General features: G+C 51.0%; 1 protein-coding gene across 6 annotated transcripts; it reads right to left on the minus strand.

Moving 5' to 3' along the window:
• Positions 1 to 5792: 5792 nt before the first annotated feature.
• On the minus strand, positions 5793 to 13551 carry CHST12 (carbohydrate sulfotransferase 12). Of its 6 annotated transcripts, none has more exons than XM_072878348.1 (4): positions 13166 to 13309; positions 11566 to 11818; positions 9824 to 9974; positions 5793 to 7856 (listed from the first exon to the last, which is right to left on the minus strand). In XM_072878348.1, the coding sequence occupies exon 4, from the start codon at positions 7759 to 7761 to the stop codon at positions 6502 to 6504; it is 1260 nt and encodes a 419-aa protein (XP_072734449.1). In that variant the 5' UTR covers positions 7762 to 7856; positions 9824 to 9974; positions 11566 to 11818; positions 13166 to 13309; the 3' UTR covers positions 5793 to 6501. The 6 variants fall into 6 exon arrangements, with proteins under 6 accessions (XP_072734449.1, XP_072734448.1, XP_072734451.1 ...); XM_072878347.1 differs by having other exon boundaries at positions 11552 to 11818; XM_072878350.1 differs by lacking the exon at positions 9824 to 9974.
• Between the last annotated feature and the right edge of the window lie 1541 nt (positions 13552 to 15092).

Here is a 15092-nt window from a genome sequence, read left to right on the forward strand (position 1 = left end):
ACAGTTTTCACGCCAACAGCTTCCAGACTCACCCTGGGGTAAGAAAAGTTTGGATTGAGGCAGTTTTGCATGGCTTTCATCGCTGAATGCTGCAGCCCTATCTTCCAACACTCCCACCCAAGGCACTGCTCCTCCTGGAGACCTGCAAACCTCCCGTGGACACAGCTCACACCCAGGAGTCCTCCAGAAAACAGGTATCTCCCACTCCCTCTTTATGGGGGACAAAAGGAAGACAGCTTGAGTAACTCACCAAAGGGCTTACAGCAAACAATTAGCAGCACTGCTAATTAAAAACATGCTCCTCAGCTCTGCTTTGTGGTTTGAGGAGGAGAACATGGCCCGTTGCATGAGTCCCTGGGTTCGTAACACCTCTATTCACGTCAGCCCCTGCAAGGGAAACTCCTCCCACCCTGCATCCCACCACAGCCTGGGGATCACCATCTCTCTCCAAATGCAATGGACCCTACAAGCAGCGTCCAAACCGCACGGTCCAGATGACAAGGACACCAACAGCTGAAAAGCTAAAGAAATAAAAAGCAACAGCCTTAAGGTATAAATGGTGAGCAAAGACTGCTGAACAGCCCTGTTCACCTGCCCCGCTTCCGGAGCACTCTGCTGAAATTACTGTGCCATTCTCCATTAGCACCTATAGATTATTTTTTACATCATCGCCTTCCATGTGGCTTTCCAGAGCCCTTGGTATTCTGTGTCAGCAATTAATTTTCCAGTCTCAGGGAAAGGCTCACAAAGAAACAAAAAGCCTGCAGAAAGGTGACTGCTTTCCATTGAATATCGCGACAGCTTTCTCGAGGGGCCTCAAGTGTCATGTTTGCTCCCGAATTCACCAGGTTTCTGTTGGCCTGTCGATGGCGAGAGCCCAAACCCTTGCACCCCACTGCTGGCAGATGCATCTCCCTCCCCGCCGCTGGCAGGCACTGCCCCCCGGGGCAGAAACGAGACACAAAAGAAAAGCCAAGGCTGCAACCCAAAGCCTCCCAAGGCGAGGAAACACCATCTTCACCTGGGACAGCTGGGTTTTCTGAGCGTTAAAGACCAAGAAAGGCCCAAGTTCAATGAGGTTTGGCTCAGGGTGCCCAAACCCACAGCCAGAGGGTTTTGGTGTGGAAACTTCCCTCCCTCCTTGTCAAGGGACAGGCTGCTGATCTCGCACCTCCCTCCCAACAGGAACTAGCTGCTGTAACTTCCCCACTTTTTTTTTTTTTTAACATTTTATTTTAAGCCATCCCTGAATGAGTCAAAACCACAAAAAGCAAAGATGAAGCAGGGCTGCAAGGACATCAGGCCACCGCAGCCAGCCCCACGGGAAGGCGACATGGCACGTCGGGACGCTTGAGGGGACACTGATGGTGCTAGACATAAGGGAACACGGAGAAGAGACGAAGCGGAAGGAGCTTCATGTCTTGCAGGGAGAAGGCAGCAGGGCCTGATTCCCAGCTCCAGCAGTGAGCCAGCAGGCAGGAAGAGGGGGGGTCACTCACTTTTTAAGTGTATTCGCACCCCCCATGCTCCAGCCCTTTGCGACCCAAAGGCTGGGCACTACCTGCAACACAGGCTGCACAAATAAAAGCTCCTGCCGAGTGCAACAGCCTGACTGCAGGTTTTGGTTGTGCTTTGCTCAACCGTTTCACAGGGCACCCGTGACCGGAATTGCCGCTGACAGCGGTTGTAAGAGACGGACCCCCGCTGCCGCAGGAGCCAGGCTGGGGGGAGCGGCAGCAGCATTTGTCAGAGCCCAGGAACAGAAAATGGGTTTCAGATGGGCCACTGCGGAGCGGCCGCACGGCCCTGGCTCCCACGGCGCCTCACACAGACACAGCGACTGCAGCGAGAGGCTCAGCCAGTCCCACCACCCTGCCGAGCATCGCTCCCGTCCTGGCATGGGGCTCTCCCACGGCACCCAGGCCAAGTGCTACCCAGCTCCTGCAAGGATAAACCTCAACCTCCACAGTTCAAGCTAGATCCCCGATTTAATTTAATCAAAGAGCGAGCAGAAGAGCTGCATTATGCCTGCTCCAGACCCAGCGCCACCCACTCTCCCCATCTTTTCCCCAAACAGCCAGCTATCGATGGCTTTATTAAATTCTGCTCCCCCCCCCCCCGCCCGCCCTTGACTAGAGGGTTTACAAGCAAGACCAGCCAGGGCAAGCCCTTAAATTCAAGCAACACGACTTGCTTGTAAGTCGCCACACCCTGCACCCTCCCCGGCACCGTTTTGCACCACAGCCATGCAGCACCCTGCCAAGTCACCAGCTTTCCCGTGGGCTGCCGCGAAGGTCCGGCTTACATAAGAAGGAACAAACCGGCTTTTCTTCACCACCCTTTCAATGCTGCCATTCATCCCCTGCCCTTCATCCTCCCAGTGCCACCTTGAGGGATGCAAAACACACAGCCAAAACACTTCATCTCACACGTTATCCCAGGGCAAATTTTTGTTGTCCGTGGGTAATGGGTCTACAATTTTGTCCTCCTAAATGACAAGTGAATCAAAGGGTTAAGGCAAAAGCTACTGAGATGCAAAGGTATCCATGTGTTAAGGACACTCCGTACCCTGGCAAAGCCATGTCACTGCTCAAAAAGCAAAGAGCTCTGAGGCCTGACAGTCCTTCCCTGGAGCATGCAGGGTCTGCAGGGCCAGGTCACACGCATCCCACCGTAGCAGTGAATCCGGCATCAAACAGCAAGGGACCGAATCCGTTCAATGGTTGTGTAAAGACTTCGGCTTCAACGCTGAATGAGCACTAAAGCTGGTCTCAGTTCTACCCGGCTGGAAACAGCTTGGTCAATCCCCAGGTTATTTTTGCATCTGTGCATTGGTTCTGCCTGGTTAGAGACTCTGTGCTGACTTTGGCCAAGTGGTCAACCCCAGGGAAAAGCAAGCCAGGAGGGGAACAGGACGTAATTTTGCAGGCTGAGCATGAAATGACAAAGCCAGGTTTATTCAGACACAAATAGGCTGCTTCAAAGCATTTTTCCAGCCCTTATAAAATCAGTACTAGCATCATAACCGTCTACACTCCAGGATTTTTAGTCCTCTTCTGACTTCAGGCCAGCACGGATGCATACTGTCTGCCCTTTCCAATCATTCTGCCATTATTTGTCAAATACCAAATTCCAGCTCCTTTAGGAAACCAGGGGGGAAGGAAGCATGGCTGGTTGAACTCTTTGTCCTTCTCTCCCACCCCCCGCACACTTTTACATCATCAGAACAGAGCAAGAAACCCACAAAAAATGCACATTCCCAAAGCTGGAGGCTACATCCCAGTTCTGGCAACCCAGTGGTCTTACCACAAAGCTCAGCGCAGCCTGGATCTCCTTTGACTTCTTAACAATACATTCACAGTGGTGGAAGGGTGGGGAAGGAGGGCTTCAAAAGAAAAGAGCAGCAAGGAACAAGCTATTTTGAACCCAGAAACCATCCACTGCAATGTGAACCCTCTCCATCTGAACTTTACTGCTCCTCCCAGCAAGCACTTTGAAGTATAGCAATGGGAAATGAGAGAGCCAACAGCACCCAGCGCGTTGGTTGGGTATGGGTCTACAAACATTAAAGTGTCTTAAATGTCAAAGCAGGCTGGACTCAACGGGTTGAAAGAGGGAAAGTACAGAGGACAGAGCCCTCAGCAGCCTTATGCCATCCATCCATCCTCCTGACTGCAGCTCTGACGGAGGCTGATGAAGCCATTGGGATGCAGGCAGCCTGCTGAACCTTGCATGTGGGGTGTTTTGGACTTTAGCACGACATAGGGTGGTATTAGCACATAATGCTGGAATTTACCCCCTTTGTCTATCTTTAGATGGGGAGGAGAGAAGTCAGAGCGTTCAAAGTCTCCCCTCTCTAGCCAAAGTCCGCAAGAGAGGGCTTTTTCTTCAGTTGCTGTTAAATTACAAGGCAGCCATAAGGAGAGGCTGCAGGATTTGCAGCCATTTTGTACCTTCTCTGCCGATTGCACAACCAGGACCCTGCTGCCAAAAATGATGGTAACACTCCGCAACCCATTCTTCCTCTGCCCTGCATGAGTGACTGACAGCTGGTGAACTTGAAAAGATGCTCCTGGGCTCTTGCCTGGGACAAGCCAGGGCCATGAATCACAGGACAACTGCGGCTGAGGAGGCAGCAGCCAGTCTGCAGGGCGAGCCGGCGTCGTAGGGGTATGTTGGCCAAGTGCTGGTCAGAGAGGCAGGAAGAGACAGGACCAGATCAAGAGGTGCAGGGGAAGCAGCTGGAAGGAAGTTTGCACGGCATCTGCGCTATGGTCCCAGCTACCCGCCTCTACACATACTAAACATAAATTAAATCTGAATTAAAAGATAAAAAAATAAACACTTTGTAAAGACAAGAGATTAAAACATCCATGCTGTATCTTTGGAGAGCGAGATGAACCCACCCTGAAGAAATGTAAATGTAGCAAGAACCAAGAGACTCCCGGGATTACTCATTACAGGAGACGAGATTCTCAACATCTCTCTGTTTTGCAGCAATTAGCTGGTAACTGGAAAAAAATTGAATAGATCAACACTTTTCTATTATTAGTTTTAAATAATGACTCAGAAAGCGGCACTTCCTTTTTCCCCAAGCTGTGAAGAGCTAGGCACCAAGACCCTGATTGTGGCTTCAGGCTCATTTAAACTGCAAATATCTCTGCAGAAATTACAGGAGAGTGGTGTGAATACAATGAGAAACAAACCCTTTGCTTCGAACTTAACTGCTAGCAATTACCTTTCATTTATAGGTTAAAAAGCTTGATACAGCGTATTTGCCAGGAAGAGCATAGGAAGAAGATGTATGTGTACAGAGGTTGGAGAAGCAAGGAGAGAGAGGGGAAAAGTCAGGCCTGCTGATGGCCTTGGAGAGAAACTGCATAAAAGGTCAATATTAAGAAGTCTGCCCAAAACACAAGGCTGCCTCCCAAGGCCTGACCCTGGCCATTAATTGCTGATACCATCCACAGCCCAGAGAAATAATTAAGCATTTCAGCTCTAAAAGAGCTGCCTGCCCAATCTGCTAAGCAGACAGTTTTTGCAGAGCAATTCAGAGAGAAAAAGAGAAGCAGATTCAGCTGATGAGACACAAGAAGTCTCTCTAAAGGCATTAATTTCCTTTGGGAAGCAGCCCACATGCTCCTAGCACAGTGGGCAACCATCACTCCTGCAGCAGGTCCCAGCAAGGCAGATGATTAAATCTGCATCAGTCATTTGGTATAAACAGAAAGGTGGTGGATGAGGATGCAGCATCACAAGCAGTAGCTGGCACTCTGAAAACAAATGAACTTTGAGTTCACCTTGATGCCTGCTGATTGAAAGAAACCTTTCGGATCTTCTTCTTCCAGGGATAAGCATCTGCATCCCTGCCACGTCTCCTTAAAGCGTGCTCAGGAACAACATAGCACAGTTCTCAAGGGACCTGCACTGTATGCAGCAGTGACCAGGCCACAGAGCAGCACGCCACCTCCCTGTCCTGTAACTGGCTGCGATATGGTGACCTGCGTTTCTGCCTAAGCTACTGCAGCATGAAGCCTGGATGCCAGTTTCTGGACAGCACGTCCATCCAAGAGCACACTCTGGCCATCCAGGTTGGCCACAACCCCCAAGATCTTCAGGCACCGTCCCAGAACGGGACATGTCATGAAGATGCTCCACACTAGCAAGGCATAGAGGGGCTGAGGAACCTCAGCTTTTTGGAAAGTAGAGTCCCACCACTTTGCTGAAAGGTGAAACAGTGCAGAGGTACTGCGTTGGCCACCTGCACGTCCTGAAACACCCCACGGGGCTTGACGTCACTGCTCCCAACTGCCATTTCCTTCCTATGACCCTGGCGTCACGCTCACCGGCTGTGAGCAGCGCACATCACCAGAGCACTGGTATTCTTCCGGGGCTGTTCGGCAGAGTCAGGCACTGACCCATCCGATCTGCCTTGAGCCCAGCTCACAGCGACCACCAGCAGACGTGGCTGGTGAAGGCACCACCAACAAACCCAGCTCCCAAAGAGATCCGAGTGCTCTGCAAACCTCGGACCTCTGAAACAGCAGCCCTGAGACACCACACAGAGGCAGGTGCATAATTTCTTGGGTTTTCCTCTTACTTTTTTTTTTATTCCTTCCCTTCCTTTGCCACGACACACACTTTGTATTAAATATCTTAAATATATTAATTTTTAAAAAGTATTAATAAAAAGCTACTGAAGGACACAGCTGGCAGAGTGACCAAGGGCAGCAACCCATTGCAAAACATGGGGACATTTTAAAAAACAGAAACCCAGAAAACAAATGATAACAAAAAATCCTGGCATTTTTTGCATATGCACAGCTGGCTGGAATACCCTGGACTCTGGCATTATTGCAAAAATGGAAGGGGAGGCGGTAGAAAAAATATATTCCATTGTACCAACCTGTACGGGGAAGGAAGTTAAGAGCAAAAATGAGGAGGCTTTAAACATTTTTGGTATTTCAGATATTCCCTCCCACACCCACCACCCAATCACTTTTAGTCTTTAAGCAAGTTTTCTGGCTTGGGGTAGCCAAAGAGTACAAAATCTGCTTCATAAAGCTTGTAGAGCTGCTGCCTCCAAGCCAGTGGGATTTTGGCAAACCAGTTATCTTCCCAGCTGCTGGCAGTCCTGTTCCGGTAGCTGGGGGGGAAGCGAAGCAGCCTGTCCACTTTGAGGAGCTGCAATAGATAAGCAGCATCCTCATCCAGCGTCTCCAGCTTTCCGATGAAATCGTAGTCTATCTGGCACGGATGGCACAGACGGTAAACCTGCCTCCAGTGCTCATTGAAGGGGGCCATCTTCTCTGTCCTGGGATCCAGTAAGTACTGGATGAAGTCAGAAAAGGAGACTTTGAGGCCTGCCCCGAAGGCCTCACTAACAGAAGTGGGAAGGTTGGTATGGTTGGAGTACAGTTTTAGCATGGGGATGGCAAAACGCCGGTAGAACTCCTCATTCTCCAGCTCAAATTTGCTGCGAAAGGCAGAGATGAGGCGGACAAAAGGGTCTCGTACAAAGAGGAACTTAGTGTACTTCTTCAGCTTGATCTTCATGAGGTGCCGGGAGAACTTCCCATAACGGCGCCAGAATTTGTTGAAGGTCAAGTGGGTGCTGGTGTTGTGGACATGTTCCCGGGGGATATCCAGAGGGTTCCGGTACGGGACCCCCTGGTCCAGCAGGCTCTCACTTAGCACAATCATCACCCGTTTCCAGTTGGTGCAGGCCACCTTGGGGACATAACAGTAGATGATGCCGTGGCGGTCATCCACGATCAAGTGGTTGAGCTCGTAGTTTGGGATGTCATCAAAGGAGCGCTCCTTGGTGGGGAAGGTGAAGCTGGAATTGGCACAAAACTCCCGCAACGTTCTCTGCCTCTCTATCTGCAGTTTCTCTTGGTCCAAGCTATTTCTGTCATTGTGTGTAGACCAGTCATAGCCCCGCACATTCTCCTCCAAATTGCTCACCACAGGCTTGCTGGAGCCCTGGATGAGTAGCTGCTCTGTCTTTCGGGGGACAGAGCTATTCCGTTTCAGGCTCGAACTAAGCAGCTTTGCCAAAAATTCATCCACATCTGGCAAGGCTTCCCAGTCTTCACCTGCTGTGACACCAGGGATGGCTCCTGGGGAATGAGGCCTGGAGAAGGACGTATGCAGGTAGAAGTGAGCTGTTCCCACGTTGTCCCAGTACACAATGATCAGGAGGATCATGAAGATGGAGACCAGCACCACAGAGAGACGGAGGAGCCGTGCTTTGGTCATCCTGACACCTACTGCGATAGCTGGCTTTCACCTGGATTCACCTCCGACTTGTAGAGTGAGGCTTGGGATCCAGCATGGTGCTGCAGACCAGGAGCCTGGAAAGGTACCAGAAGAAAAGTTAGTTGAAGCCTTAATCACTCTGGTTTGGAGAGAATGACCTTGCACAATCAAGATTCATCGTGGGGCTGACAATCCATTTCCACATGGGGAGAGTTGTGCGAGTCTGATGTACCCATAGAGACCCTGCAGAGAAGCACTGACTGGCCAAAAGGAGGCATAATGTGTTGCAATTTTACCAGTTCCCATAGAAATCATGTTTTTTTAATCAATCTTAAGCTTCTAGAGTCATGTGATTTCAAGAGAAGCTCTGTTTTCATTTAAAAAGTAAATAAAATATAAAGATTTCAGGCCTAGAGTTTACAGAAGGAAGTTTGAGTATTAAAAAAATACAACTATACACAGAAAGTATGAAGAGCCAACTACCTTTCAGACCTCCTTGATTTTTAAACATATCTAACACACAACAGGAAGAAAGAGGGCTCAATCCATTATTTTAGCTTGTGGTGTCACACTATCGTCTCACGTCCCCATGAAGATGCTCTGTACCACTGTGCTGAAAACAAAGACCTTATCGGAGTTATAAATACATAGCTGAAGATGCCGTTGCCTCAGTGGCTAAAGCAAGCCCCTGTTGAGAGAACATCACTGACCTGAACACACCACCTTATCTCATCTGTATGAAGGCACCCAGTAGATGTCACCTCCACGACCTTTCTTGGTAGCTACTTCATTTTATCAAGAACAGAGACTACACAAACAGTTTTCCTACAAAACCCCCAAAGGGACATGGCCCCGATAAGAGCCATGCATCAATAAAAATCTAAAGGAATGATTACTTTTAACTGAATGATTTCTGAGATTAAGGATGCTCTGGTAAATCTTTGTCCATGCCCAAACTGTGGAGTCAGGACCTCTTTCGTTGGTTTAATGTAATTTTTATTTCTATCACACTCATCCCTAACACCTCTTGATCACCAAAGACAGGCGAAAAATCACTGTTACAAGGGCAGCTCAGAAGACCTTTTCTGGAGGGTGCAGCGGGTTTTTTTTTTTTTTTTTTTTACTTCAACCAGTCCCATCTTTTCACTGCTGCCTGCTTCCCTGCTGCCTGCCAGCCCCTTTCCACCAGTAAGCTCCTCAAGGGAGATCCGTCTCCCCATCCTGCTGCATGTTTTCTGGTCCAAGGCTCCACGCAGGGACAGGCTGGCAAACCAGCCTTGCTCTCCCCAAGCGATCAAGGAGCCAGTGCCTACAGCCAGGGAAGAACAACGTAGTAAAGTGAAGAGCAGCTATCTGATATTTTGAGAGAGAAACCAAGGTTTGCTGTTTTACAGTCTCTCTCTGCAAGGTTTAATGTCAAAAGACAAGCAAAAAGTAGTCACTCCTCTCTCCTCCTCCCCGCCAAGCACAGTCCAGCCCCTGATTATAAACACAGAACAGCACCTACAGATAGAAGACAAGAGCTGCCCTTTCTGCAGACATCCCCATTCTTTCTAACTTCAGAACAAACCCTACAAACACCAGCTCTGAAACAAAACCACTTCAGGGCAAGCTGCCCTGAAAAGCTTTTCAAAACGAAGACTGGGTCTCTCTTCCTCCTGAAACACAGAGGTTGCTCCCCAGCCAGTTCACACGCCACCAACTCCACCCTGTAACAGGGATGTGAAGAACCTGAGGGTCCGGATATGCAGAAGTGCTGAGCTCTGTCATTCCCAGGGAAAACTTGCTCAGCACCTTTGAAGCTCACAGCAGCCTTGCATTGAATGACTTGTCTAAAGAGCCATCTGTGTGGCTGTGCTTACACCTCAGGGATGCCAGATTTTAACAATCAAAGTCCTGGCTTCAAACACTAGACCAAAAGCATTAGACCAGAATTTAGTAACAAACAGGAACAATACCAGTTACGGTTACATATCAAAGTATTAGCTCAGCTTGTCCCAAAAGACATAAAATGCAGAACCAATGGTTTAGGGGTTTTCCACCCTGCTGTATTTATTTATACCTTGGAGGTAGGGAGAGCCAGAAATTCAGCATAGCTGTAGACTAACACATGGCTTTGCACTGCAACACCAAACGCTGTGTTTCCTGGAGCCAGGCTCTTATTCTACATGTGAAGAGGAGCTGGAGGAACTGCAGACATAGCACTTTGCACTCTGCAGAGCAAAAAGCAGGTATTACTCAGCAGTAATTCTCTACGTTTAGCTAGTCAAGACTGAGGATGGAGCAGATCTAAGAGGAAACACCCAGAGATGAGCACGGAGTTAAAGAAGGGGCAAATTACATATGTGCGTCAGCACTTCAGGCCAAGCATCTCAGTCCAACAGCAGAAGATAATGGAGTGACGCTGCCAAGCCTACTGCTTGGCACACTTCTGGGTTTGCGTTTTGCCTGAATCTGTTCTTGCTTTCAAGCCAGTTAGCTGTTCAGGGCAGGGACTGCTTCCTATTCTGGATGAATAGTGTGCCCACTGCGCACATAATTCCTAGCACACTGGGTTTCCAAAGCTGCTTGAGACCTTTAGGCTGGCTGGAATGCAGCAATCCCAGAAAGCTGCACAGAGCATCCCTTTCTGCCATCCCTATACCCAGCAGCTTCCACAGCTTCAGGCAGCGCATCAGTCTGCTAGCATTTCTCCAAAGCTGTCCCACCTCGGCATGGACAGATCACCCTCTTGGCAGCAGGGACAGAAGCAAGCAAGAGGCTGTGTGTGGCACATGCATTCCTCAGGCAAACGGAAGGAGGGCTCTTCGTCAAAGCCACCACCATAATGTAGCTTTAGCGAGCACACCCCAAGGGCTCGAGCCTGCTTTCCAGGACACAGCATGCAGGCCTGCCAGAGTGTTTGGCTTTTCCAAGACACACAGCAGCAAGCAGCACAGAATCGAAATGACTCCACTTCTATTAACTCTATCAGTGCCAGAGAGGAACCCTGGAAAAGAGCAGTAACACAGCTTAATTCCCCTCATGAGAAAAACGCTACAGAAAACAGAGTTACTCTCTTGACTACGATACATCCTCTTCCTGAGCACTTTGTAAAAGACACCAGCCAGAAAGCACAAATTAGAGGTCTCTGTGCACATCAGAGGGAATGTGCCTCCATCCTCCCCTTGCCAGAATCAAAAGGAAAAGCCTCCAGGAGGAGCCAAGAATTTACATTCAAGTTAAACCCAAAGTCACCAGCCAACAAGAACGTGCACCAGGATCCACACAAAGCTGCTTCTGTGACATGATGCTGGCAAACTGGGAAGCGGACCAAGTGCTATAATCACTCTGCAGAGTCCCCTGAGCAGCCATCCCGCGATCATCTCCAACCTGAACCTGGCCTGGGTGTGAACCAAGGACTCTTCTCCCCATCCCAGGCCCGAGAAAGACACTGAGGTCCGAGGTTAATGGTCCCATCCTCTCCTATGACAAACTGCCATGTCAAATAACCACCTCTCAAACTCTCATTTAAAACCAGAAAGGGAGGATGTGTCCCCAGTGCTCTTATTGCAAAAGCTATTGCAGATGCAACTCCTCAGGGATTTGGAAACCTTATTTGCACTTCACAGCCCGCTTGTAACTGTTTTTTCTCAGGACAAACATTAGCTTAAGTAATTCCTGTCTCTTTCTTCCTCTCCTCTCAGCTTTGTGCAAGTACTATATTCTCTCACAGCCTCTCTTTGCAAAAGAGGGTAACTCCAGCTCACTTACAGGAGCAGTAAGGCCTACAGAAAATAAAGGAGCTTACACACAGGTATGTACCGGAGACAGGGGATAACAACCCCTCTCTGTGAACGGCGATGGTTTTGAAGGGACTGTGCCTCCAAAGGCTTGGGTGCAGATTCCATCTCTTCTTGCTTTGTGTTTCCCCAGGCTTGTCCCTCTCCCAGTGCTCCTAACTCCTTGCGCGGAAGTGCAAGGCACAGGTCAGGCACTAAGCAGCAGCTCACCGCCCACTTGTTCTAACGCAAGAAGATACGGGATTTCAGGTAGCTTGCTTGGGCTTTGCCTGCTTCTGAAGACAGAAAGAGGTGGAATGAGAACTTTTAAAAACATACAAAAAACCCAGATTCAATTGGATACTTTCCCTTGGGGCACCTGCATTCACCAGCAATCGCTCGACCCATGCAGCCTTCTTTACCCACATATCACAGTACGCACCTGCTACCAGTTACCCTTAGGGAACAAGCGGGCTCTAGACAAGTGGAACCAATTCAACCTCCTGCAGGTGCAGGAGAACGAGCTCCCATCAGCCAAAGCAGAGGGACGCTGCACCAATAACCAGAAACAAATTTCATGCACTTGGCCATTGCTCAATAAATTGTTTCTCCCCAGCTTTCCAAAAATCTAGCACCCTTTGCAGAGCAGGGAAGTTTTGACCCATATAATGACATCAGTGGTTACATTAGTTTAAATGCACAGCGTGAGCAAAAAAATAGGGCTTGCCTTGCATGTTTTACCCAAACTTAGCACATATATGCTAGAGACCAGCAAAAGAAGGTCCTAATCTACATAGCTATCCCAGTGCCTTCCCTCCCATTGCTGCCACAAAGCCTGGTTTGTACAGGCTTGGCAGCACCAGTCGCCTCTTTTTTAATATCCATACTTGGAAGTTGTCTCAATAACCATCTTTCTAAGATTTCCAGAAGGAAACTCCCAAAATGCAGCATGTCCTGTTCGTTCATTACCTTTGTCATAAACTTCAAGCACACCCATTATTCCTGGCCTTACAAACACAGGAAGAGTCCCAGCAAGCCCCGGTGCCTATAGCCTGGGCCAACAAAACCCCAGAACATTTGTTGTGTGTCAACTCAGAGGCCAGAAATCAGCCCCTGCCACTCGCACGGCCCACCTTTGCCTTGCAAACACCTGATTTAAGCATAGTTTTCTACTGTTTGTAGTTCAGCGCTGCTCTGAAGTTCTGTGCATGAAGTTTGAGCGGGATTAATTACAGTAACGGCCATCTCTGTGAAGCAACGTTAAAACCCACGCTCTACCATCGATAGAAACGCTCCGCTGAAGAGGCTGTTCCTTGGGTTTGCTTTTGTAGCTGCTCGGACCGCAGACGCTCCCGAGTCCAGAAGCAACACAGACTGCAGAACAACACACGAAAACTGCACAAGCGGGCTGTTACCAAAAGCCTCAGGCCCGGCACTGGCAGCAGAGGGGGGAAAGACAGCGTTTCCTGGTTTGGAGAAGAGGAACTGCCTCGCAGAGCCGCCCGCCACCCCACGGACCTCTGCCACCCGCAGACCCTGCCACCGCCGAGGCACGAGGATGGGCAGCGCTGCCCAGCCCAGCACACGACGCCCCGGCTGCCGATGGAGCCGTGCCCGCCGAGCCGGCCGGCGCTGCGCCCTACCTGGCACGCTGCGGCCGCCGGGGAGAGCGGAGGGAAGCGCGGAGGGGACGCCGTGCCCCGGCTGCAGCTCACGACTGGAGCCCGCCCGGCCCCGGCCCCGGCCCTGGCCCCGGGGCGGCACCCCCCCGCCGGGACCGCCTCGCCCGCGCCGCCGCCCAACTCGTCCCCTCAGGCGCCAACCCCCGGGCCCTGCCCTGTCCGCAGAGCGGAGTCCCTCCCCGCCCCGCCCCGCCCCGCCGTGGGCGGCCCGGGCTCACCTCCCGCCCGGGCGGCGGCGCCTTCTTCCTTCTCCTCCTCCTCCTCTTCTTCTCCTCCCGCCGCCCGTCCCGCCGCTACCCGGGCGCCGCTGCCGCCTCTCGCGAGACGCCGGGCACGGGGGTTCCCCGCCGGGCCGCGGCGCAGGCGCCGCTCCGCCCGCCGGCGGGAGGCCCCGGCCCGGCCCGCCCCGCGCCCCTGCCTCAGCGCCTCTCCCTCAGCGCCTCTCCCTCAGCGCCTCTCCCGCGGCTGGGCGGCGGCTGCCCGGCCCGGCCCCCGCGGGGTGCCGGTGGGAGCCCGGGCGCCGAAGGCAGCGGGGGCTCGGGCGCCGTCGGTGCGGGCCGGCCTGGCAGGAGAGCCCGTAGGCCAGGCCGGGAGCGGAGGGGCTGCCCTGGCACTGGGGGACAGCAGCCCCCAGCTCCTTCCCACAGCCGGAGGGAGACCGAGACCGCTGTAGGAAACCAGGTGTAGCAAATGCTAAAGACCCAGCGGAACGCTAATTCTTCCCCCTGGATTACGGAGGCGTAGTTGAGGCAGTGGTCTGCAACCACTGAGGCAGTGGATTACAGAGGCATACATAGTTGAGGCAGGGGTCTGCAAAGGGTATGCTTTCTTGCCCATCAAAAGCTACTTAGACGATATAAAAAAAAGTAACATCAGATTACTAATAGTTCTGATCAATAGCCTTTACTCTGGCTTATTTCTCACACGGCAATCCATCTTTTCCAACAGAGCTGATGCAGGATGTCACCAGCAGCTCTGGCCCCTGCCTGAATGGTGGCTGACAGGAACCTTGGCTGCGGCTATGGAGACGCTACTTCCAGCTTTTGACTGATGGAAGAGTCTAGCTCGGCGCAGGTGGTTCTCACAAGCTTTGTCTGTACTGGGGCTTGAGGGAGCCCAATGCTTAGCTTTCGAGGTCTGAAAGACACTAAGTTGAGTTAACCTCAGTGGTGATGTCTCTCACCTCTGATTGTTGCCATGTTGTACCAAAAAGATTCCCTTCACACCTGACTTTGGCTTAGCTTGCTGTTTAGGCAGGGGCGTTATAGAAGAATAAAGTTATTTAACTTATTTCCTCATGCAGTTTGTACTATGTTTCTCTTACTGTATTTAAAAGCCACCCTAGCTCCGCTGGGTCTATGCCTTCTGCTCAACCCATTCCCATTAGAAAGAAACACAAAGGACCTACCCTGTGGAAGTTTGGCTCAAGAGAGTGAGATCTTGTCTTTCTGGCTGTCCTCTCAGCAGACATCTCCTGGTCTCTCCTGTTCTTCAGCACTCCCCTGGCTGGGGAGCACAGCTGGCTCCCAGCTGCAGGCTCCAATGGCAAACCCCCAATAGGTGCACTGTCTCCCATCTGACAGTCTGGGGTGGAAGTGGCCTCCAGATGCTTCAGCTCAAGCATGTCCTCCTGTCCTGGTTTCAGCTGAGATAGAGTTAATTTTCTTTATAGTGGCTGGTATGGGGCTATGTTTTGGATTTGTGCTGAAAACAGTGTTGATAATACAGAGATGTTTTAGTTGTTGCTAAGTAATGTTTGCACTGGTCAAGGACTTTTCGGCTTCCCATGCTCTGCCAGGTGCACAAGAAGTTGGGAGGGGGCACAGCCGGGACAGCTGACCCCAACTGCCCAAAGGGCTATTCCAGCCCATAGGGCGTCATGCTCAGC

The sequence above is a fragment of the Ciconia boyciana genome, chromosome 13, assembly GCF_034638445.1.
Source record: "Ciconia boyciana chromosome 13, ASM3463844v1, whole genome shotgun sequence".
Classification (NCBI taxonomy): Eukaryota; Metazoa; Chordata; class Aves; order Ciconiiformes; family Ciconiidae; genus Ciconia; species Ciconia boyciana.